General features: G+C 35.9%; 2 protein-coding genes across 2 annotated transcripts; both read left to right on the top strand.

The window, feature by feature from the left end:
* The first annotated feature begins 22,559 nt into the window (after window positions 1–22,559).
* Window positions 22,560–23,225, top strand: LOC131597356 (uncharacterized). The gene has a single exon (XM_058870061.1). It carries the CDS (start codon window positions 22,560–22,562, stop codon window positions 23,223–23,225), a length of 666 nt encoding a protein of 221 aa, XP_058726044.1.
* Window positions 23,226–23,315: 90 nt separating this feature from the next.
* LOC131597355 (uncharacterized) lies at window positions 23,316–23,957 on the top strand. Its single transcript, XM_058870060.1, has one exon. It carries the CDS (start codon window positions 23,316–23,318, stop codon window positions 23,955–23,957), a length of 642 nt encoding a protein of 213 aa, XP_058726043.1.
* Window positions 23,958–26,543: the final 2,586 nt, after the last annotated feature.

The raw sequence follows: 26,543 nt of genomic DNA, 5'->3' as shown, positions 1-26,543 counted from the left end.
AGGAATTGTGGGAAAGAGGAATAGAACTAAGGAGAAGAGAAGAGTCTGAACGTGAAAAGAGAAGAGGAGCGGAGAAGTGCGACCCGAGGAAGAGCGAAGAATCAACCTTCAGGTAAGGAGGGACTCTTCCGTTTATCTTCTATTATGGGATTATAGGTAGTATGATAGAATTTGATCGTGTTATTCGTATCAATTGGGTTGTGCTTAGGTTATAGAAGTGTTAGGTTTTGGGAGGATTGATGCATAATGATTATATTGATCATGTATTGGTGATAATTGGATGGTTGAATGTATTATAAGTGTGTTATAATATGTGTTTGTTTCACTGTATGCAAATCTGGTTGGAATGGGATTGGTTTGGTCATGAATTGGTGAAGGAAGGGCAAAATCGCAGGCTGTTTTCTGCGATTCGGAGTTTTGGAAATCGCCAGTTGGCGCCGCGTCCAGGAGTTGGCGCCGCGAACTGCTTGGTAGAAAGCCAGGAAGTTGTGTTGTGTTCAGTACGCGCCGCGAACCTTTGGTTGCGCCGCGAAGGCGTAGTTCCTATTCGTTCCGCGCCGCGAACCCTTGTTTGCGCCGCGAAGGCGTAGTTCCTATTCGTTCCGCGCCGCGAACTGTGTGTGGCGCCGCGTGCTGTTGGCGATAGGGCGTTTTGAAAAGTTTAAAAATGTGTAACTTTTAAACCGTAAACCGGATTTTGGTGCCGTTTCGAGTACAGTGAAGCTAATCAAATAATTTATATACTCAAATGGTGTTTTGAGTTGTGGCTTGAATTATTTTTAAAACACCCGGTCTTATTTGTTTGTGGTGGGATATGTTTATAGGTACACTAATGAATGTCTTACCTGTATGATGTTGTGGTTATAACTGGTGTTTATTATACATGTATTGGCTGGTCCTTGACGATGGTGGATCAGTGGTAGCTAATTCCCATTGTGTGGAATTAGTGAGTGGGTGTTACCGTATCCTTGACGATGGTGGGTCGGTGAGTTGGGTTATCCCAGATTTTGGTACCACATGCATGTAGTTGCATTGCATTAGGCTGTTTTGCTATTATAACATGAATGGAAGATTGTCCAATGTTATAATATGTGTTAATTTGGTTGTTTGCTTACTGATTGTATGGTTTGAATCTGATCATAACTGTGATTGGGTGAATGGCATGTGAAATGATATTTTATTATCTATATCTTATAACATTAGTTAAATGTGAACGAGACTCACCCTTACTGTTGTTATTTTTCAGATTGAGGAGTAGCTCTCGTACTTGGTGAGGATTAGCTCGTCAAGTAGTTCGTTAGAGTCAGTTGGGTCCGTGTCATGCTCTGGTTGTGTAACACTGGGGGCGTCGTTTAGAGTTACTTGTTAAACTCTTTTTATTTTGGATGGATTTTTATGTTGATGTTTTAATTCTGTACTTGGCTGTTTGTTATTCAGATGTTAAAGATAATTCCGCTGTGTTAAACATGATGATCTGAATAAATTTGGTTGACGTTCTCTTTTATGGCATGACATGAGTATTATTGTTTAATTATTTGGAAGTTGTAATGCCCTTATTCATGTTTACTCTGATTATTGTTTATTATTTATGCGGGGTATTAGAAGGGAGTTACAGATGTCATGACATCGGTCATGACATTCACTACAGAACCTGTATTAGCTTAACACATATGCAACCTGCATAACACAATATCAAACATGTCATGACATCAGTCAAGACATTAAACACTCAGGTATGTTTTACCACAAATGCAGCCAACATGAAAAACATCTTCAATCTCCCCCTTTGGCATTTTTTTTGGCTAAAACAACCTGTCACATCATATCAGAGAAACACTTGCAGCAGAAACAAAGTAAACAAAACATAATCAGAGCTAATACAGTACAGACAGCATACACCACCAGTATGCACACACACAGTGCTCAAACAGATCAAAACCAACCACACTCCAAGAGAAGCACAAGCACAAACAGATCAACCCAAAAATAAGCACATCAGATTTGTTGATCACACAACCACCATACTTGTTATTCTGGGGTGACATTACTACTTACTACTTCTCCCCCTGTTTGACCACAAAAGTTGCCAAAGCAAACTACTGTCTTCTCCCCAAAAATTATTATTATTATTTTTTTGTTGTTAAATCTATGGTTCCTCAAGGATGCAGATTCCTAACTTGCTTCGCAAGTTTTCAAACTGTGTAGCATCAAGAGCTTTTGTGAAAATGTCATTGATATTGTTAGGAACATTCTTGTCATTGATATGCACCATATGCACCACTCTCAACATATGCACCATTCTCAAATGTGCATCATTCAAGATCCTGTCATGACTAGTTACCTCTGTATGCATGTTTAGACAAAACATTGCTTTGACCGAGAGGATCAGAGATTGTTGAGGCATCTCAATGAAGTGAGTGAGTTTTAAACCTGTTTCTGTGGGAAAAGTGCAGTTTGTGATTACACTAGAGTTGATGTAGTGGGATGGCAGCTGAAGGATCTTTTTGTGAACCAGGAAGACCTTCGCATCCAGCTTATTAACATCATCTAGATCAGTGGTTACCCTTTGTGTAGAATTGTGTTTGTTCTCCATACAACTGTTGATGTAGCAGGGTATAGTTTAGACATTCCACTTGACATTCTGATTAGATACACTTTGGTGTATCCAACTTGATTTAGACCAGCCCAAAGGATTTGTCGGAATCATACCTGTCATCAGATTCACATCTTCAGTTGTGATCAGAAGGATCCTGCTCTCCTTGCTTTCTTGATTTCTCAGGTTGAATTGTGAGTCCTTTTCTCTTTTCATCCAAAATCTTGAAGCTTGGTCTTTTTCTGGAGTCTCCTCTCTCATATGGAACTGACTGTCAATGGATACATTCCTTGGGACCAAGTTCAGTGCAATACCTTTCTTGAACAAATAGACTTCTCCTTTCATATCTTTAGTCCGGATGTCATTGGGCGCCTTTATCACAGTTTTCCTTGATATTCTGACAGCTCCTGGGATTTGGTTCGGAACAATAAACTCCTTTTGGAGAGAATTTTGGATATTTACTGATGAGCATTCAACAATTCCGGAGGCTTTGTTTGTCTTAATGCGCACAATTGAGTTCTCAGCATATTTTGATGTTAAGACATCTGTTTTGACATTGTCATATTCTAATGAGGTAGTAGACTCATGTCCTTCTACAACATCCCCCATTTTTGTCATAATCTTGCTTGTACCAGGAATGCACATTTCCTTTTTGTGATTTTTATCTTGTCTAGGTTTCCTTCTTCTAGAGCTTCCTGTTTTCTTTACAACCTCCTCCTCATTTTTGTCATGGCTTGAGTGTTTAGCGTTCACACATGACTTCCGCTGTGATGGTTTTGTCTTGGCCAGGTTTTCCTGTCGAGTGGTATTTCTTTTGGTAGATGGATGAGTTTCAGGACAAGAGAACCTTAAGTGACCTATCTTACCACATTGATAGCATTTCTTGGCTGAGACAGGTGTGTGTTTTCCCGGATGTTGAGGCTCTTGATTGAGCTTCTTTCTCTTCTTTGTGTCTCGCAGTTTTCCCTCTAGGTCAACATTGTTTATTATGAGATTTACTATTTCTTCTTGTAACAGGGCATAAGCATTTCTATACACTGTCAGTCTCTTGCTTAGTTCTCCATTTAGTAGACACACCTCAGAATATCCAGCAACAAGTTCTTCGCTGGTGAGTTCTTCAATATTAGACTCATCATCAGACTCGTCCACTCCTTCTGTCTGGATCTTTGTTCTGGGAATAGGAACCTCCAATTTGAAAGTTCTTTCTTGATCCTTTCTCCCATTTTTTTCTTTGGCCATGGGACAAGTAGTCAGTAACTTGGAGTTTTTAGGCTCCCATAGATAACAATTATTCTCAAATCTAACTCCATTCATGACTTCTTCATTTTCTTCATTAGTGACAATACAATCTTCTTTAGTGAACCTGACATTGAATCCTTCATCACATAGTTGGCTGATGCTTATAAGATTTGCAGCCAGTCCTTGTACAAGTAAGACATTATTTAGATTAGGAACACCCTGACCTTCTGTCTTGCCAACACATTTGACTTCTCTTATTTCTCAATCACCAAAAGTCACATAGTTGGTTCCCTCAAGTTTGAGGTCTACTAGAGAGTTCTTTCTCCCAGTCATATGATATGAGCAACCGCTGTCAAGGTACCAATCTTCTTTGGCGCATTCTTAGATAGGTGTGTGCTACTAGAGCAACATTCTTAGCCACCCACCGTTGCTTTCTGTTACATGTATCATATTTAGATTTGGCTTGATGAATTTGATTTGGATATCGAAATAGTCTGAAACAAAATGGCTTTATATGACCAAATCTTCCACAGTGATGACACCTCCATTTTTGGAACTTCTTCTGTGAATGCCTCCTTCTTCTGTTTCCTTGATGTTGTGACATTGGAGCTGACATCTGGTTGGTCACACAAGTGTCGGGCTTTGCTCTCCTGAGCGCAAAGGTGAATTCCTCTTTAGCCACAAATCCTACCCCAGACATGTCTCCTGTTCTTTGTCCATACTCCAGAATTTCTTCTAGAATATCAGTTCCATTATTCAGCATTTTGAAGGACTTGGTCATTTGATCAAGTTTGTAGTTCAACATGCTTACTTCACTACTGAGAGAGTCTATGGTTGCAATATGTCTATTCTTCTCAGTTTCTAACTCTCTTATGATTATCTCTTGCTTCTCCACTTGTTTCCAGACTTCAGCATTCTTGATACACAACTTCTTGTATGAGGCAGCAAGTTCATCAAAGGTTAGCTCATCATCACTGGAATCATCATCAGATGCATAGACTCTTGTTGGAACTGTGACATGTCTTGCAATTTCTTCTTCAAAATCGGAGTCTTCATCAGACCAAGTGACAGGCAGTCCTTTCTTTTGCTCCTTATGATAGGTAGGACATTCAGCTCTTATGTGTCCAAATCCTTCACATCCATGACATTGAAACCCTTTCCCTTGATTGGGCTTCTCCTTAGCTTTAAGTCTTCTGCTTGGATCATAGGTCTGGCTGATGTCATTGGAGTTGTTCTTGACATTTGGTCTGGACTTCTGATCAACCCTTTTAATAAGTCTGTTGAATTGTTTTCCAAGCATGACTATGGCTTTTGATAGATTTTCATCACTTCCACCATTGCTTTCTCTTGAATTATCATCTGTGTTCGAGACAAAAGCTATGCTTTTGTTCTTCTTTTCAACAGGTTCACAGATACTCAACTCAAAGGTTTGTAGAGAGCCAATGAGTTCGTCCAACTTCATGTTGCTGATGTCTTGGGCTTCCTCTATGGCAGTCACCTTCATATCAAATCGCTTAGGCAGTGATTTGAGGATCTTTCTTACCAATTTTTCTTCATACATCTTTTCTCCCAAGGCTCCTGAGTTATTTGAAATCTCAAGGACATTCATATAGAATTCATAAATGGTTTCATCCTCTTTCATCTTGAGATTTTCAAACTTAGTGGTAAGCATTTGAAGTCTCGACATCTTTACCTTGGATGTGCCTTCATGTGCTGTTTTAAGAATATCCCAAGCTTCTTTAGCTAGTTCACAGTGTTGCACAAGCCTGAATATGTTCTTGTCAATTCCATTGAACAATGCACTCAGGGCCTTGGAGTTGCCTAAAGCTAGCTCTTCTTCAGTTTTGTTCCATTGTGCTTCAGGAATTAGAACAATGGTTCCATCTTCCATAACCTTCTCAGGATGTTTCCATCCGCTTTCCACAGCTCTCCAGGCCTTGCTGTCCACAGACTTTATGACTGCTACCATACGAGGTTTCCAGTAGTCATAGTTAGAGCCATCCATGATGGGTGGTCTATTCCCAAACACTAACAATTCCTTCTCCATAGTACCAGAATTTTGTTGTCCCTAGATCTCACCCAGATGTACATAGGCATGGTGCCTGCTCTGATGCCAATTGAAAATTCTAGAAACTCACACTGGATGTCTTACTGGATGTTATGACATCCACAATTACACAACACAAAACGTTAAAACAGAAACACATAAAAACAATAAAGAACACACATAATTGTTTACCCAGTTCGGTTCAAACAACCTACTCTGGGGGGCTACCAAGCCAGGGAGGAAATCCAATATAAGCAGAATTAATTCGGAGTTAAACTCCCCCGTTTACAACTCCTCACTTAAAACCTACCCAATGTAATTCTAATCTATTCCTAGACCTGAGTATCTCCACTCACTCCCCCTCAATCACAGTAGTGATTACAAATAAACATTACACAAATTCAGAGAGAAGACACACTTCAAAAACACACCTTGATCTTCTTAAAAGCTTCAATCAAGAGACACACACTCGTGCTTAAAAGCTTTGAGTGACAATTAACACAAACAACCTATTCCAACGCAATCCTCAAGGACAATTGCTTGGAGTACAAGAGACAGTTACAGAACTATGGTTCTTCACAATTAACAATCTTTTTCTCTCTCTGCGTTCCAAATTAGGATTGCAGACTTTTTATATGCAACTTTTGGGCGTTGGGCTTTTTTAGAAACAAATTAGGGTTGTTATAGAATGTGCTGTCAGCAAAATCTTCAGGACGAAATATTCAGCATACAATAAAAGGTTTCCTAAATTGTTGATTGAGAGAAATCAGGAAACACAATTAATAAAATATAACAGCTCCTGCTGTCACACAAGGATGTCATGACATCGGTCATGACATTCACTACAGAACATGTTTTAGCTTAACACTTATGCAACATGCATAACACGATATCAAACATGTCATGACATCACTCAAGACATTAAACACTCACGTATGTTTTACCACAAATGCAACCAACATGAAAAACATCTTCAATAAACTTCATTGATTTCAAAAGGGGCCATAACAGACAACAAAACAACAAACACAAAACCAAAACAACACAAAACATAAAGACAAAACAAACAAGATAGGAAGATTAATTTATTAAGAGTAGAGTAGAGTTACGAATGTAGCCGCCACCTGTAGCGGTGAAATTGGTGAGACTAAAGTCATTGAAAGACTTAGCTCATTTGTTTTAAACAGAGTCGCTACCGCGCTTTATTGTTTCCAAAAGTAATGGGAGAAAGAGCGAATAAAACCCATAAATGTTTTTAAAATAAAAACTAATAAACTTATCAGATATTTGGGTAAGGGGGTTTGTTATACAAGGGGAAGGTTTTAAGCACCCCTCATATCCATGGTACTCGATGGAAACCTCTTTGAAAATATTATTGTTTTTGTTTGTACATGCATTTGAAAGTAATATGTGAAATTGTTTAAAATAGAGGGTAGGGATGGGAAAAGAAGTTTTTGAAAGTGAGCTCGATAAGACATCGCATCTTAGGCCTACATACCCCTTTAACAATAGGGAAGTCAGAGCTTTTGTAGTTCCTCTTAAAATGAAAAATAAAAGGGGGCCAAAGTGGCCAAAATCTTTTTGGGTGTGAGCTTTAAAATACTCACCAATGTTTTTTAAAAGAGGGTTAAGCTTTAAAATACTTAACAAGTTTAAAAGGGTTAAGCTTTAACAATACTTAACAATTTTAAAATAAAGAGGGACCAAGCTTTTACAATACAAGGTATATGGGTTAGGAGAAGTTTCACCGGGAATAATTCTTCTCTTAACACCAAGGTTTTAAAACAAAGAGACCTAGCTTTAACAATACAAAGGTCAATGGGCTAAGAGTAGTTTCACCGGGAATAATTCTCCTCTTAGTACCAAGGTATAAAAAACAAAAGGGTTTGGTTGAGCTTTAACAATACAAAACCATAAAATAAGTGAAAATCTTTAACAATACTTGACACAAAAATAAAAGAGATTGGAAAAGAGTTTTAGTACCTTGACAATTTTAGTCACTATCACTCCCATTCCTTTGGATTTTCAACAAACAACTTAAGAAAACAATCAATGGATACCTCAAGTGTGTGTGTGTGTGTGTGTGATAACATGTGTCACAAATGACAAACAAGTAAGTAATAATAATCATGGAAGATAACAAGAAAGGATGTTTATACCTTTTGAATGGATTCATATATGAATGAATGATAGATGATGAATGTGAAACTCATGCATGTGGGTTAGATAAACAAAGTATATGCACATGATAGTACAATGGATAATGGGTACAAAGCATAATGATGAACATCAACAAGGGTATGCAAAAAGGATAATGGTTAAGATAAACAACTAAGTACAAAAGCATGGATTTAAAGTAACAAGTATGTATAAGGTAACAAGTTCATGGATAACAAAGATCAACATATTTTTGAATTAGGGTTTTAAACCTAGGGTTTTGAAATTAGGGTTTTTAAAGTAAACACCTAAACCTAATTAATTTTAATGATTAAAAACCAAATCCTAAAAGAGGATTGGTCTAAGGTTACATGGATAAGTCAATGACACTTAGTCCTAACCCTAAACACATATGTACAAAAATATACAAAGTTCATTTGAAGAAACAATCAAAGTAAAGTGATTTTTAGTTGATTTTTTTTAACATAAAAGGACATGTTTTTGATTAATTTTAAAATGATAAAACAATAAATATTTTTGGGATTTTTAACATAGAGTGAAAATAGACAAGATAAATAAATCACACAAAAAATAAGGAGTTAAAAAGACCTATTTTTCTATTTTTTATGATTTTTAGAAGTTGTGAAGAAAATAACAAAAATAAGTGGTAAAAAAATAAGGGATTTGTGGCGACTAGGATTTGAACCCATGCCCTCTCACTCATCACTCAAAACACACACCAACTAGCCAAAGCGCACGTGGTAATAAAGGAATGACCTCAGTTTAACATAACACAAAGTAAGTGATAAATGGGAAAATAAAACAAAGTGGCAAAAAGGGGGATCGAACCCACGCTCTTTGAGGGGTGAGGACTAGTGTAAGCGTGCTTGCCAGTTGTGCTAACAATGTATTCAAATATATACATACTTCTAAAACATTATAGTTTAAACAAGTTTTTTAAGATAGATGAATGGCGCCAAGGCCTTTATCTTCTTCCTCGCGACACAACAACAACATCAACCTCCATGGTTGATTCTGATTTTCTTGAAACTCAATCAAATTTATAAAAGTAAAACACTAAATTGCTAGAAATTTTGTCACGAATTCAACCATGGAACTAATAACAATTAATTCTAAACCTAACTCCTGAATTTTTGGAAAAGCTTATGAACCCTAGAAATTTATTTTTAAAATTAAACTCTTAATACCAATAATCAATCATCAGAACCTTAGGGCTATCATTCCACATTTAAAAACAAACATTTTGGTATCAAGAAATGCATAAATGGAACTCCATTTAAGGAGTTCAAAGTTGAACTACATACCTCTGAAAATAAGGTTAAGCAGAGAGCTTGAGAGGATATGGGAGTGAATTGAGGATTCAACTAGCTTCAATAACCAGGAAGCTATTGCAATGCTCAAAATGATCTACAAGTGCCTGCAACTTCAATAACAATACCACCTACAAAGAGAAAAGTTATGGCTATAACTCAATGTTCTAGGTGTTACAGATCTGGAACAGGTGTTTGGATAGCTTCTATATGTGATATAGAAGGTATCTAACACAAAAAGCCTCTAAATGCACGAGCCAAATGTGAAATTCAAAGTTATGGTTCAAGGTCACTCTTTAATGGAGGTTGAAGGGTGATTTTCTGTTTTGGGAGTATGATAAATGTTTAGAGGTTATGGTATATAGAAATTATTTGAAAGGTTAGTTTGGTAGGTTTGTGTATGGTTTGAATTTTAGCAAGTTATGAGCTTAGTGAAGCTTTAATGGAGGTAAAAATGGTGATTTTTGGTTAGGGAGCTTTTGAGAGGTTGTGGAAGTGATGGATAGTTCACAAATGATGGACAGTTCACAAGTGATGGATGGTATGGTGACTTGGAGATTTTTTGTGTGTTTGATGCAATGAGTAATGCCCTCTATTTATAGGAATAAATTAGGGTTTATGGAGGGAAAAATCCTAGAGTTTTAAGTTAACATGCGATACTTATACCTCTTTACTTGTTTGTAAAGAAATGAGAAAGTTATGGTTTCAATGGTGAAGTACAAGGATCAAGCATGCTTCCATGAATATATTCTGAACATTGGGAGCTTTCTTGTGGTGTTTGTAATGCTTTTGGTGCAGAAGAAATATGTTTCGAGGCTCAATGCAAGAGTGGTTGGATTAAAGTTTCTTTTTCAAAATGGAAGTGTGAACTTTATGCTTGAAATGGAATGATTCAATGGTTAATGGCTTAAGCACTTGGATCATAGCCCTAAAGAGTGTGTAATCTTCTGATTATGGCCTCTTAAACAAGTTAGAGGGGCTTTACTTTGAAGATTCTTGCAGATTTGAACAAAATTCAAACTTGTTCTTCATGTTCATCTTCATTCTTCAAGTGTTCATGGGGCCTTGTTTGCAAAATCATATCTCCTAGCTCAAGCGATGGATTTTCATGCTATTGATCTTTTTGAAAAGTCCTTGCAACGCACTTTAATCCAATTGTTAAAATTTTCCTCAAACTCTTTTGGGAACATGGAGAGAAATGGCCACAAAGTTAGGAAAAATCTAGATGAAAACACTTAGGAATTTTCAAAGTTTTTTGGAACATAATCTTCAAAATTCCAAATCTCTCAAAATAATCATTTTTTGAAGAAATGTTCATTGTGATGAGTATTTTGTTCGATCAAGATCTACAACTTTCATGTTTGGAGATTTTTGAGTTTGTAGGAAAAATCTGGAGTTCCAAAAATTAGGTCAAATTCACTTAAAACCCTAGTTTTGACTTTTGTTAACTTTTTGATTCTTGATGAATTTTTTTGATTTTCTTTGATCAAATGTCTTCAATAATCTTATGATTATGATTTGAATCCTTAAAAGTTCATAGTTGATCATTTTCCTCAAAAGTCAATGGTTGACTCACACAATTGACTTTTTCCAAACGAACTATAGTTTTGTGATTTCTAAGTGAATCAAGCTATCCTATTTAAATAAATGATATGGATGGATTATAATGTTGATTTGGATGCCCTTGAATCATAGTTTGAGTCTTGGAGCCATGTCCAGATTAAAAGTCAACCCTCTAGTGGAATTAGGTCAAAAACCCTAATTGGGGCCTCTGGTGAACTTGAAGGTGATTGACATTGCATTGAACTATCCTTGGGCCTTGATATTGATCAGAGAATCCTTTGAATCATAGGAGAATGTTGGATTCTTTTGTGGGCCTCAAAACCCTAATTTGCCTAGTCTCTTCCAGATCAGTCTCCAGTCTTGAGGCACAAGAAACAAACAATTTTTTTTTGTATTTTTGGGTTAACAAATGATATATGCATGATGATAATGATAATAATAATGATCCTGCTATTTGGAATATGGTGGGATCTCAGTGGTAAAAAATTGGGGTACTACAGCTGCCCCTATTTAAGTTCCTGATACCTTATGAGGGGAAGATGGAACCTTCGTCTCAGCACGGTAGGAGGGACTTAAATACAAAAGATAGCACAATTTTGGACCTTGAGAGCCCACATGCATGATATGATATGAAAGCAATAAATATTTTTTTGATTTTTATATGGAATGAATAGACAAACAACATCCTTCCTTCAGACTAGGAGAAAGGAAACAGATCTACGGGGGATATATGATGAACACTATGAGGAAAAAGAGAAATGTAATAGAATTTGGTAAACTCAGGATGAACTGTCTCGACGCTGGAGAGACTAACCATTCATAATAACATCAGGATGGACTGTCTCGACGCTGGAGAGACAAACCATTCATAATAAATTTCAACATGAACTGTCTCGACACTGGAGAGACTAACCATTCATAATAATCTTCAACATGAACTGTCTCAATGATAGAGAGACTAACCATTCATAAATAACTTCAAGATGAACTGTCTTGACGCTGGAGAGACTAACCATTCATAATAATCTTCAACATGAACTGTCTCAACGCTGGAGAGACTAACCATTCATAATAATCTTCAACATGAACTGTCTCGATGCTGGAGAGACTAACCATTCATAAATAACTTCAACATGAACTGTCTCGATGCTGGAGTGACTAACCATTCATAATAATTGTCAATTTCTCCATAGAGATTGTCATCTTCTTTCAAGAAGGAAATTCGGGACATACCAGTTACTCTAATAAAGAAACAACCACTCATTGCCAGATATCAACTGATGGGGATATAAATCCAACTTTATGGGGAATTGTGAACCGGTCTAAGTTTTCAATTATGCAAAATAAATGCATATTTTAGAATTCAGGATTCGCTGATCCAAATGATTATATCTGTTGGAGACCTTCAATCCAAGGCGGAGTTGGAAAGAGAAACCATACAAGACATTCCCACATGAGGAATAAGCTATAAGTGGGAATTCATCTTATCTACAGATAAGTGAATAAGCTGAAACAAGATCTTCCCATGAGGAATAAACTCTATGGGGAAACAAAATGATATGGGTCTTTCTGCCTAAAGCTAACGCTTAAGTGGAGGGAGTAAAGACATCGCTTGGGGAATAATAATTTTATCACATTAACAAGATGCATATGATGTGCATAAATATTAATGTGCGAATTCATAAATGAGTGTTAATTATATACTAACAAAACAGACATGTAATATAGATGACCATGCTGGGAATGAAAACACCGGAGTATATACTCGACCAATTGTCAATATCCAAATCAACATTCTTTGTTCATTTCGAGAAGAAAACCCGTTCTTGGGAAACACATTTCGAGAAGAAAACCCGTTCTTGGCTGGAGACAACTTTTGTCAAGATCTAGCTGCTCTGTGGGGAAATTTTGGTGTCTCCGTTTCTCTTTTCGAGGACGAACTCTCCTGGGGATTCAGGGTCAACATTTACCTCCGTGTTCAAGATCTTTAATAAAACATTCTATCATTTTGTTTATTTTGAAAAACAATTTTTGACTTTGTTTCAAATTCTTTTAATTTTAAATGCAAAATTTTGCAAGATAGAATAAATATAAGAATTCCAAGAAAATGAGATAGGGCTTAAATTTATTAATGGAATGGTAGTTTGTGAACGGCATGACTCCATGGATTACAAAAGTTTTGAAAATGGTAACTTTTTAATGGAAAGGGTACATTAGAATACAATGATCACTAGTCTTCCTAACAACTTTTGAATATCAGGCGTACACTGACATCGGTTGAAAGTCTTCAAAAAGCATCTTCAGGGGTCAGGTTATACCGGATGTGGTTACTTGCCATATTCTCTAATTTTTGCATGGATTGCCTTTGTAGGTTTTCAACCCATCGGGATAATTATTTCTTTGCCTCTAATTTTTGCCTGGACTGCCTTTTCAGTCCACCGAGACGCTCTCTTTTTGCCTAAGTCGCCCTTTCAGGTTTTCAACTTAGGGAGCTTTTTTTTCTCTCTTTTTTAGGTAAAGTATTTCTTGACCACATCGGAAATCATATGACGTGGGAATTCTTCACCATCCATAGTCGTGAGAGTCAAAGCACCGCCTGAAAAGGCTCTCTTAACAACATATGGGCCTTCATAATCGGGAGTCCATTTTCCCCTGGGATCTGGTTGAAGTGGTAATATCTTCTTGAGCACGAGATCACCTTCCTTGAATTTTTGAGGTCTGACCTTCTTGTCAAAAGCTCTCTTCATTCTTTCTTGGTAAAGCTGACCGTGACATAGAGCGGTCATTCTTTTCTCTTCAATAAGATTCAACCGGTCGTATCTTGTTTGACACCATTCAGCTTCTGATAACTTGGCTTCCATTAGGATTCTCATGGAGGGAATTTCAACCTCTATCGGGAGTACGACTTCCATGCCATATACCAAGGAGAAAGGCGTTGCCCTAATCGAAGTGCGAACTGTAGTGCAATACCCATGCAGAGCAAGAGGGAGCATTTCATGCATGTCTTTGTAAGTCACAACCATTTTCTAGATAATCTTCTTAATATTCTTGTCTGCCGCTTCTACCACTCCATTCATCTTTGGTCGGTAGGGAGAAGAGTTGTGATGCTCAATCTTGAATTCATCACACAACTTTTTCATCATTTTGTTGTTCATGTTGGAACCATTAATAGTCATGATTCTGTTGGGTATGCCGTAACGATAGATGAGATTATTCTTGATAAACCTTACTACCACTTTGTTGTACCCCAATTTTTGACTACTAAGATCCCACCATATTCCAAATAGTAGGATCATCATTATCATCATTCTCATCATGCATACATCATTTGTTAACCTAAAAATACAAAAATTATTGTTTTTTGCTTGTGTCCCAAGACAGGAGACTGATAAAGAGGAGGCTGAGAAAATTAGGGTTTTGAGGCCCACAAAGGAATCCAAAATTCTCCTATAATTCAAAGGGTTATCTAATCAATATCAAAGTCCAAAGATGGGCCAATTCAAGATCAACAACTCTCAAGATCACCTGAGGCCCCAAATTAGGGCTTTGACCTAATTCCACTTGAGGGTTTACTTTTAATCTGGACATGGCTCCAAGGCTGAAACTATGATTCAAGGGCATCCAAATCAACATTAAAATCCATTCACATCATTCATTTGAAAAGGAGAGCTTGATTCATTTGAAAATCACAAAACTGTAGTTCATTTGGAAAAAGTCAATTGTGTGAGTCAACCATTGACTTTTGAGAAAAATGGCCAACTATGAAATTTTAAGGATTCAAATCATCATCATATGATTATTGAATACATTTGACCAAAGAAAATCAAGAAAGTTCATCAAGAATAAAAAAGTCAACAAAAGTCGAAATTAGGATTTTAAGTGAATTTGACCTAATTTTGGGAACTCCAAATTTTGCCTACAAACTCAAAAATATCCAAACATGAAAGTTGTAGTTCTTGATCAAACAAACAACTCATCACAATGAACATTTCTTCAAAAAATGATTATTTTGAGAGATATGGAATTTTGAAGATTATGTTCAAAAAAAAAAACTCTGAATTTTTTCAAGTGTTTTCACTTAGATTTTTCCTAACTTTATGGTCATTTTTCTCCATGATCCCAAAAGAGTTTGAGAAAACTTTTAAAAAGGGACTTGAAGTATGTAGCAAGGGCTTTTAAAAGATATTAATAGCATGAAAATCCATGGCTTGAGCTATGAGATATGATTTTATGAAGAAGGCACCATGAACACTTGAATTCAAGTATGAACATGAAGAAGTTATGAACCAAACTTGTTCAAATTTGAAAGATTCCTTACTTGCAGCCCCTATAACTTGTTTAAGAGGCCATAATTATTATATTACACTTGCTTTTGAGCTATGATCTAAGTGTTTAAGACATTATCCAAGTGATCATTCCATTAATGGCATAAAGGTCACACTTCCATTCTAGAAAAGCATTGCTTTTGCAAAGTCCACTCTCCTTGAGCCTCACCCATGTTCCCTTTGTAACAAAAGCAATTAAAACACAAAAATCAAGCTCTTTAAGACCATATCAAAGTCCTTACAAGCATGCTTAAGCCTTTTACCTTCAATTGAAATCATAACTTTTTCCTTTCTTCACAAACAAGCAAGATAGTACAAGTATCATATGGGAGCCCAAATGGATCAGATTTTCCCTCCCACAAACCCTAATTTATGCCTATAAATAGAGGGTATTTCTCATTGCATCCCTTATACCATAATTCTCCAAGTCCTACCTCACTTGAAATTCTCATTTTTCTTATCTTTGCACTTTTCTAGTGATTTTGAGTTCTAAAAGTTCCGGGTGTTAACCAAAGGTTTAGACAACTTCTAAACATCATTTAGAAGCTGTTCATACCTTCCTCAACCTCTCAAAGTCCCCCTAACCAAAAGTCACTATTCAACCTCCATTAAAGGTTCATTCAAGGTCTTAACCTACCAAAATCCAAACCAAACACTTATCAACCAAACAAACACTTCAAACAACTTCTAATCAATATATAGAAGTTGTACAAAACCTCCAAACACTTGCTAAACACCTAAAACACAAAATCACCATTTTCATTTTACCAAAATTCACTCCTAAACCATGAACTGAGATTTTTCATTTGGCTCGTGCGTTTTCAGACCTTTCACTTTAGATACCCTCTATATCATATATAGAAGCTATGTAAGTCCCTGATCAAGATCTGTAACACCAAGAAAATTGTGTTCTAGCCATAACTTTTCTGTTTTGTAGGTGGTATCGTGTTTGAATCTCCAGACATTTGCAGGTCAGTCTTAGCATTCTAAAAGCTTCCTTGAAGGCCCCTGAAGGTGTCCAAATAGGTGCAACACTTCCAGAATCCCTCGAAGCAAGAATTTGATCCTCACTTTCAGAGGTATTTTTCTGGAATTCAACAATACTTGTTTGAGCATTGTTTCTTGCATTTCTTGATACCATTGTGTTCAGAATGAGGTAGGGAATAAAAGCCCTAAACTCTTAGGGCCTAATTGTTAGAATTGATCATTTAATTTGATTTTAAGTGTTTAGGGTTCTTAGTTATTTTCCAGAAATTCATATTCATCTCTGATTTTTAATGTTAGTTAGTTATGTGGTTAGATTTGTGTGTTCATGTTGATCAGTTTAGAGTCTTAATTTGTTAAAAACGATTAAGTTTTGAAAAAGTTTGAATTTGTGTGTTGTTGTTGTTCTTGGCGCCATTGTTGTTGCTCAATGAGGAAGATGAAGTTGAAAAAATCCCATTCATGAATTGTTTTAAAATATAAGGAAATGGAGTCATGTTGCTTATGACTACATCGTTTCAGCACAATTGGTAACCATACTTGTACTTAGCGCGTGTCTCAGGTCTGGGGTTCGAATCCCCCTCGCCCCAGACCTTTTTATTTCTTTTATTTTTCAATGTTTTCTAACTTGTTTTGAGTTATTTTGAAATGGGCTCACTCTTTTATCACCAAAACGCGCGCTGGCCCAGTGGTATTAGTTTTGAGTAAAGGGTTAAAGGGTGTTGGTTCAAGCCCTAGTAGCAACAAAACCTTTGTTTTTTATAACTAGTTTATTTCACTTTCAATTAAACTTTGAAAAATCATAACAAATAGAAAAATCAACCTTTTTGACTTGTACTTTTTTTGTATGATTATTTATGTTGTCTATTTTAATGTCATGAATTAAAAATCCAAAAAATATTTATTTTACTCTATTTAAAAATTAATTCAAAAACATGTCTTTTACAGTGAAAAATCAACTAAAAAAATCTCTTTGTTTTGATTATTTCTTTGAAAGAATTTTGTGTACCTTTGTAAATATTTGTTAAGGGTTAGAGTAGGATGTCTTGTACTTTTTCATGTACCCTTAGACCATTTCTCCTAAATAATTTGGTATTTAATCATTAAAATTAATTAGGTTTAGGTGTTTATTTTAAAAGCCTTAATTCAAAACCCTAATTCAAATAAACTTTAGGTTTAAAACCCTAATCCAAAAAACATGTTGATCTTTGTTTATCCATGATTAATTAGGCTTGTCACCTTGTACATACTTGTTGATTTTTATACTTGTCTTGTAATTAATTGTTTACCTTAACTATTATCTTGTTGATTTCTTATCACTTGTTATGTACATATGTTGTTTATCTAACCCCATGTTTAATCATCATATCAATCATTCATCATTCATACATATGCTTGAAACCATGGGTTTAGATACATCCATCTTTCTTATTTGTTGATTATCATACTCACTTGTTTGTTTGTGTCACATGATATCACACACACACCTGAGGTACCCATTGTTGAATGTTTAAGTTTGTTGTTTTTGTCCAAAAGGATGGGAATGATATTGACTAAAATTGACTAAAAGTTTCATACTCACTTGTTTTTTTTCTCTCCAATCTCTTTTATCTTATGTTTATAGTATTGTTAAAGCTTTTTTACCTTGTCTTTTAAATGGTTTTTTATTGTTAAAGCTTAACCAAATCGTTTTGTTTTTGAAACCTTGGTACTAAAAATAGATTTATTCCCGGTGAAACTATTCTCAGTCCATTGACCTTGTATTTTAAATGTTGGACCTCTTGTTTTGAAACCTTGGTATTAAGAGTAGAATTATTCCCGGTGAAACTATTCTTAATCCATTGACCTTGTATTTTAAAGCTTGGTCCCTTTTTGTTTTAAAAATTGTTAATTATTTTAAAGCTTAAGCTTTTAAAACTTGTTAGGCTTTTTAAAGCCTAATCCTTTTTAAAAATATTTTGTTCAGTATTCTTAAAGCTTAACACCAAAAAGATTTTGGCCATTTGGCCCCCTTTCATTTTCCTTTCAAGAGGAACTACAAAATTTCCGACTTCCCTTTTCTTTAAAAGGGGTATGTAGGCCTAAGATGCGATGTCTTATCGAGCCCACTTTCAAAAAACTTCTTTTCCCATCCCACACTCTTATTTAAACAAAATTCACATATGCTTTTCAAATAGATGTACACAAAAATAATAACATTTTCAAAGAGGTTCCCATGGAGTACCATGGATATGAGGGGTGCTTAAAACCTTCCCCTTGTATAACAAACCTCCTTACCCAAATCTCTGATAAGTTTATTAGTTTTGATTTTAAAAACTTTTGTGGGTTTTATTCGGTCTTTCTCCCATTCCTTTTGGAAACAATAAAGCGCGGTGGTGACTCTGTTTAAAACAAATGAGCTAAGTCTTTCCCATGGCTTTAGTCTCACCAATTTCACCGCTACACACATGTCGAGTAACTTTGGCGTAAGAGGCAGCTTCGACCCATTTGGTGAAGTAATCAATGGCGACCAAGATGAAACGATGTCCATTCGAAGCCTTTGGTTCAATCATACCAATCATGTTAATTCCCCACATAGGGAAGGGCCATGGAGAGGAGATAACGTTGAGGAGTGTTGGAGGCACATGGATCTTATCAGCGTAGATCTGACACTTGCGGCACTTCTTCACATATTTGTAGTAGTCATATTCCATTGCCATCCAGCAGTAACATGCTCTTAATATCTTTCTTGTCACTGTATGTCCATTGGCATGAGTGCCAAAAGATCCTTCATGAATTTCTTGCATCAACAGGTTTGCTTCATGTCTATCCACGCATCTAAGCAATACCATATCAAAGTTTCTCTTGTAGAGCACATTTCTAGTTAGGAAGAAATTACCAGACAATCTTCTCACAGTTCTTCTGTCTATGCTAGATGCCCCAGGTGGGTACTCTTGGTTTTGCAAGAATATTTTGACGTCATGTGTAACACCCCATATTTTCTAATTATTAATTTAATCGGAATTTAAATTATTAATTGGATTAGTCGGTATTTTGGTTGGATCTATTTGGATTAAATTGAGAAATAGAGTTATTGGGTCAATGTTGTGGTTAGTAAAAGAGGGGTGCTAAGGGTTAGGCCTTCTTACTAAAGATTTACTCTATTTTTCATAAAATAAGAGAAAGAAGGAAATTGGAAACCAACTAAGTGGCAAGGTTGTAATTATCTTTTAGTTGGGGGGCATTATGGATTCTAAATATTCCTTGCATGTGAACCTAAGGCAATGTTTGGTGGATAATACTACTTATCACATTTTGGGACTGGAATAGAGAGAGTGAATGAATAGAAACTTATATTCATCTCCATCTTATCCATTTTCGCAACTTTTGGACAGCCTCCACTAAATCGGCCATAACTTTCTGCTCATAACTCCAAGTCAGGTAATTCTTGAAGATTCGGATTTTACACGAAATTTCCTTCGATTTGATATATAAATTTGTGTCAGGGAAGTTCTTGATGAGGGAGATAAGCGAGTTTGAAGATTGGATATTCTTGCTGAAATTGAGGAAAAAGGGCTTACGGGTTTGATGAAGAAGGGGAAAAATCCATATTATTGGCTAAGTTAAGGGGGGATTCTTCCAATTATCATCTCTTATTGTGTTATGAATGATAGGGCATGATTAGGGATATTGGTTGGGTAATTTTGATCATATGTCAGCTGTTGTGTTGTTGTGTTCTTCCATGAAAGCTGAATCTGAGTTATGGGTTTCCAATAATTGGATAGAAAGTTAGGTTTTAATGTGTAAAACTGACATAGGATAATAGATTGATAAAATTGGATGAATACCATATGTTAATGTATGAAAAGATGATGTTTTAGACTTAAAATCGCAGGCTGTTAGTGGTGAAAACGAGTAGAAAACAGACTGATACGAATTGCAGGTTTTTGGGAACACTGGCCATTTGCGTATGATACGCGTATGGGGCTAGGCCATACGCATATGAGGGACATTCCCAAGGGCCTTACGCGTATGATACACAACCCGTCCCGTCAGAATACCAGCCTTCTGCTGGAACGCATATGATACGCGTATGAAGGGAAGCCATACGCGTATGAAAGAGACAGTACGCGTATGAGAAGCTTTTTGTGAAAATCCATTTCTGCTGAGATGCGTATGATACGCGTCTGGAATTGTGTCATACGCGTATGGGTGTTGTACCGCCCCAATATTTAATTATTTATTTAATTAAATGTTTTTGAATATTTTTCTTATAATTGGAATTTATCGGAAAAGTTGGAATTAATTTGAATAAGTCGGATTTTATTAATAATTAGAATTATTAATAGAAGAGTGTTATTTATTAAGGATATAAGTAAATTGTTTGGGCTTTTGTGTTGGCATGTAGTGATGAGGAGGTGTTAATTTATTTAGGCCCAACAAGAATAAATAATAATATAAGTTATATTTTGGAATATAGAAGTAGTAAGAGAAAGAAGAAGTGAACAGTAGAGAAGAAAAGAAAGAAACACGATGGAGCTAGGGTTCAAGGAGAAAGAGGCACAACTTGGTTGTTCTTGGAGGCTAACAGCAACTTTCTTCACTCAAATTTTTTGTAGATTTCAAATAACCAAGGTAAGGGTGTGAAATCTTACTATTTATTTGAGTATATGATGAATTTTATTTTTGATTTAGGGTATTAATTCATACTATTAGTTGTGTAGAAATTGACTAGGTTATAGTTATATTAATTAATTAAAATATGGAAATAGACGTTGAATTGTATAGTACAATTTAGGTGTGTGTTCTTTCATTGGTGCCTCCACATTTTGTTATGCTTTTACTGTGAACAAAATACTTACTTCCTAATAAACTACTATAAGAACAAGAATAGAATGTATCACTAATATTTCTCTTAATTTCAACCCACTTTCAATGTGTGTGTACATCAATAAATCTCTTTTATTTTATATTTAAATTTATTCAACAATTAAGTGGAGTGTTAAAAGAAAAGTGTGGCTTTTTTTCTTTATCTCTTTTGCTGCCACGTTTTTTATTTATTTATTTGGTAGTGCTTCCTTGATTGTCTCTATTTTGTTGGCTTTTGGTGACTTAATGATACATGTAAGATAATAATAATAATAATAATAATAATAATAATAATAATAATAAGTAGTAGTAGTATTTAGTTATTAGCTAATGCTTAATTAATTTAATTAATTACTAGGAGAATTAATTAGAGTATTTTAGTTAGATTAATAATTGAGAAATTATTAATATTTGGTCGAATATTAATTGGAAAATACTATTTTCTAATAATGAACATATTTTATAGAATAAATATGGTTGCTTAGTATTTTGTGAGATTATGTGTTGTTGAAGATGCCGTTGTGTTGAAGTTGTCGTTGTTGTGATTAAGTTGTTGCGATTAAGTTGTGGTTGATGTTGTCATTAATTGGTGTGTGTCTTGATTGAACATAAAGGCGTCTACATAGCATAACATTTGAGTTGGCCTAACGACATTGTTTAAGTTGAAGCTATATGCTTACCAAGTTGGTCTAAATGGCATTGTCTAAGTTGGGAGTTTTACTCCAAATGGTACCACAGGCATTCTCATTTCATTAAGTTGCATGATTGAGTTGCATTATTGAGTTGATGTTGTTGTTTTTGTTGTGTCGTTGATAATTGATGAGATTATGTGTTGTTGTTGGAAGTGGTACGTATATAATTTCCTTATCTCTAAGATATTATTTATCGTATATTCTTATAGATGGTTTGGTATCTAACCCGTACTGCTCGTGTTGCCTTTCGTGGGTAATGTGCAGGTACTCCTGATGCTTAGCCGTTTGTCTTAGTTGGTCAAGGTGTCGTCGCTCTGATACGTAGCACTCGGGGGGAACGAATACCTTATGCTGTTATTTTATTTTGTCCGGATTTTATATGTATTTGAAATATTGTTGGAGTTGTTTCTATTAAGTGTTAAAGATGCTATTTCTATTATGTTGGAATACTTATTTATCCACTGCAATTGTTGAGACCATTATGTTGGATCTAATATATTAATGGAGTATTTGACTCTTTATCTGAAATGGTACTCTGAGATTTGATATATCATGATTATATGTGATGTGTGTATGTGTAGAAGTTGAATGTGACATCCTGATGTTGGAAATTTGAAATTCTCTGATATTTCCGTGCTATTTATTTTGGGGTAGAATTGGGGTGTTACATTAGTGGTATCAGAGCAGGCCGGTCTTGTCCGGCCAAGTGTCGAGTCGTAGTGTAGTCTAACAATCGTGTATTGTTGTTTGTGCTGATTGTTTTTGTGTTGTAGTGACTCTATGGCTGGAAGTAATGATGCTGCGATAGCTGCTGCTTTGGAAGCGATGGCTCAGGCTATGCAGAACCAACCGAATGCTGACGAGAATGTTGGATCTCGTAGTTTGGTGACTTTCCAAAGGGAGAATCCGTCAGTGTTCAAGGGTATGCATGACCCTGATGGTGCTCTTGATTGGCTGAAGGAGCTCGAGCGAATCTTCCGTGTTATGGATTGTACTCCTGCACAGAAGGTTAGATATGGCACTCATATGCTGGCTAAGGAAGCTGATGATTGGTGGTTGGAGACGCTTGCTAGGTTGGAGGCTTCAGGTGAGGAAGTCACTTGGAATGTGTTTCGTAGGGAATTTCTGAGAAAGTACTATCCTGAAGATGTTCGAGGTAAGAAAGAGATAGAGTTCCTAGAGTTGACGCAAGGGAACAAGTCCGTGACCGAGTATGCTGCCAAGTTCACTGAGTTGATTAAGTTCTATCCTCACTTTGATGGCGAAGGTGCTGAGTTCTCCAAGTGTATCAAGTTCCAAAATGGATTGCGTACGGAGATTAAGAAGGCTATTGGTTACCAAAAGATCCGTGTGTTTTCTGACTTGGTGGATAGTTGCAGAATCTTTGAGGAAGATAACAACACTCATTACAAGATGGTGAATGACAAGAAGAGTAAGAATCAGTAAAACCGTGGGAAGCCATATGATACTAGTAGAGGAAGACAAGGATTTGTTCATGGTTCTAGAGCTAGTGGGGGAAATGCACCCGCCAAGATTATGTGCTTCAAGTGTGGTCAACCTGGCCATAAGAGCATTGTTTGTACTGCTGATGTGAAGAGATGTTTCCGGTGTGGCAAGTTGGGTCACGCTATTTCTAATTGCAAGTTCAAGGAGATGGTTTGTTTTGCTTGTGGTGCTGAAGGGCACATTGGTAGCCAGTGTCCAAAGAAGGGGGCACAATTTGGAGGAAGAGTGTTTGCTCTAGCTGGTACTTCTATAGCCAGTGAGGATCGGCTAGTGCGAGGTACATGTTTCATTAATGGTATCCCTTTAATTACTATCATTGATACTGGTGCTACGCACTGTTTTATTGCTGCTGATTGTGCTTTTAAGTTGGGTCTTGTGTTGTCTCCCATGAGTAGAGAAATGGTAATCGAAACTCCAGCTAAAGGATCGGTGGCTACTTCTCTTATCTGTTTGGGTTGTCCTTTGTCGAATTTTGACAAAGACTTTGTTGTGGATTTGATTTGTTTGCCTTTGTCTGGATTAGATGTAATCTTAGGTATGAATTGGTTAGAGCATAACTGTGTTCATATCAACTGTTTTAGCAAGACTTTGAAGTTTTCTTCTCCTCAAGAAGAAGACGATGGGTTGTTATCTAGTAGGCAGTTGAGGCGATTGATGCAAGATAAAGCTTAGATGTTCTCATTGATGGCATCATTGTCTATTGAGGATCAAGTTAGAATTGATGAGTTGCCGGTTGTCATACCCCAAAATTTGCCCATCCTAATTTCTCTTAATTCAAACTCAAATCAAGGTACAAAGTTCAAAGACATCCCTCCTAAACAAAGGCTCAAATTAACTACGGTTTTGCTATTTCCTGAAGAAAATCAATAAAACAAAAGCTCCAATACATCTCGTATGGTTTATGATGTTTCAAACTACTTCCATGACAAAATTCAGGGCTCAATTCAAAGAGTTGATCATTCAATTGCTCAAAAAGTCAACAGTTGACTGAGTTGACCTAAAAGTCAACTGTAGTCAAAGTACAGTCAAAACTCCTGATTTTTTTGTTAACATCCTTATTTTGAAGTATCATTCACCATTTGATCAAGAATTGATAATGGTTCATCAAGGAAAGATCAGAAATCAACAAATTCAAAAGTTTCTAAATTAGGGTTTTCATAGGAGAAAGTCAACTGAACTTTGACCATCCATAACTCCCACATGGAACATCAGAAATTTTCCATCCAAAGCTCATTTTGAAGGAAATAGAATGCTCTACAAATGCTTCATTTGAGAGATATGGATCAAAACATTATAGGTCCTTTTCAAAAGTCAACCAAAAGTCATCTTTTTCAAAAGAGCACACAAGGAGCATGGAAAATTATTTTGACATGAGACCAAAGACATTGGTTAAAGGACTCTTTAAGGTTTCTAAAAAGTCCTAGAACTCCTCCATACCTCAAAAATTGAGAGAGATAGGCCTTGTCAAATTTGACTAATTTTGAAAGGAAAAATGTGAAGAAAAGGGTTCAAAATGAATATTTTTACAAAGGGGCCCATGTTTTTAAGATCCAATCTCCTTCCTTATGGTATTAAGAGCCCACAAACCATTGGCCACGAAATTATTTGATTTTAATTAATTTTATAAGAATTTTTATTCATTTAAAAATCAATAAAATTAAGGAAAATCAAAGATTTGTAAAAGAATTTGTTTTGAATCCAACTCCAATCAAATCCAATCATCATTCATACCAAAATACCAATCAAATTTTGTGCAATTAAGTCTAAGAGTGATTGAATCAATTATTGGACAAATGTAGTAAGAATTTCAAATCAAATTTTGTCAAATTACCAATCAATGATTCAAATGGATTTTGCTTAAATTAGTTGACCTAAATCCCCTTACTATAAGTAGAGAAGTGTTCAGATGCAAGGTTTCACGGATTCTTGCAGTCAAAGACACCTTGGAGCTTCCAAATTATCAAGAACAAGCCAAAATCGGTTTGGGAGATTAAAGACCTTTCAAAAGATTTCAAGCATTGCTACACATTCCTGGGAGTAGAGTGGAGCTATTTGGATCATCACACGCGAGCAACACCCCCAGAAATCCCTCCATTAAGCTAAGGTATGTTGTTTCGGATTCAATGTCGAATGCATCAATTCACGCATGATTCATGGATTCTGTTTGCATATTAGTGTTGTGTTGCTTCTGTGAATGACTCTGGACATTTAATCGAGTTTCTGTGCATGTTTATGGACAATTGCTATATTAGGGTTCGTACCTTGATTTTAGGGTTTTTTGTTTAGAAGGTTTTGGACCCTAAAATTGATACAGGTGAGTTCGCATGGATGAGAGGGTCACGAATATGGCCTTAGATTTGATTTTTATGCATGCACGAGGGCCCTTGTAATTTGCAGGTGTTATAAGTCTGAGTTTCCATAACACTCTGTAAAAAGAGCGCCGTAAAAGATTAGTTGCAGGTTTTGTTAAAGAAGATGATTGCGTGTCACTCCGGGATTGGACCATTCAAAATTGCGCGCGTTTTCCAATCCATGTCACGTGATTCTGATATATTGCATTGGTTATGTATTATGGTCAACAAGCATGAGTTGGCTGGTTGGCAAGGGCGCTTCACGTACACCCAAAGGGGAAGGGGTTCGATCCTTATCCCCAACATATTTTTTTCAGAATTTTCTTTGCAGGATCCCATGCACTGAAGCCCTATGATCCATCATACGCCCTTATCATCATGACCATCCAATCATATCACCAGCTAATCCAACGTACCTGGACATGCAAACCTCCCATAGTCCCTCAGATGTGCATCACACCAGATCTAGCTAAGTTTCTTTTTTTATTTTTATTTTTATTTTCTTTTTTTCTTTTATTACATAACTTGTTTTTTTATATATTATTCATTAAAATCTTTTAGAAAAACAAACTTGTTTTTTTTTAACTTATTTTTTAAATACATAATAAAAGAATATATTTATTTTATTTATTATTATTATTATCATTAAATAATTTTATTTTAAGTGTTTAAAATCAATTTAATTTATTTAAATCATTTGCTTAAATTGTTAATTAAATTTTTTTTTTTTTTTGGAAATCTTGGTATCCGGCCTTGCGACCGACTAATCCAAGAGGGACCAGTCCCACCGTCCACTAGCGGGGGCCCCGTTTAAAGCCAGAACAAAGGTCTGTATGGACTGGCCCACGCAAGGATTGATAGCACCTAGCAAGATTCGACTAAAATATACATTAGGGTTAGGTAATTT

Source organism: Vicia villosa, linkage group LG4 (assembly GCF_029867415.1).
Source record: "Vicia villosa cultivar HV-30 ecotype Madison, WI linkage group LG4, Vvil1.0, whole genome shotgun sequence".
Taxonomy (NCBI): domain Eukaryota; kingdom Viridiplantae; phylum Streptophyta; class Magnoliopsida; order Fabales; family Fabaceae; genus Vicia; species Vicia villosa.
The sequence above is the reverse complement of the archived record's forward strand: the minus strand, read 5'-3'. Positions and strand labels throughout refer to the sequence as shown.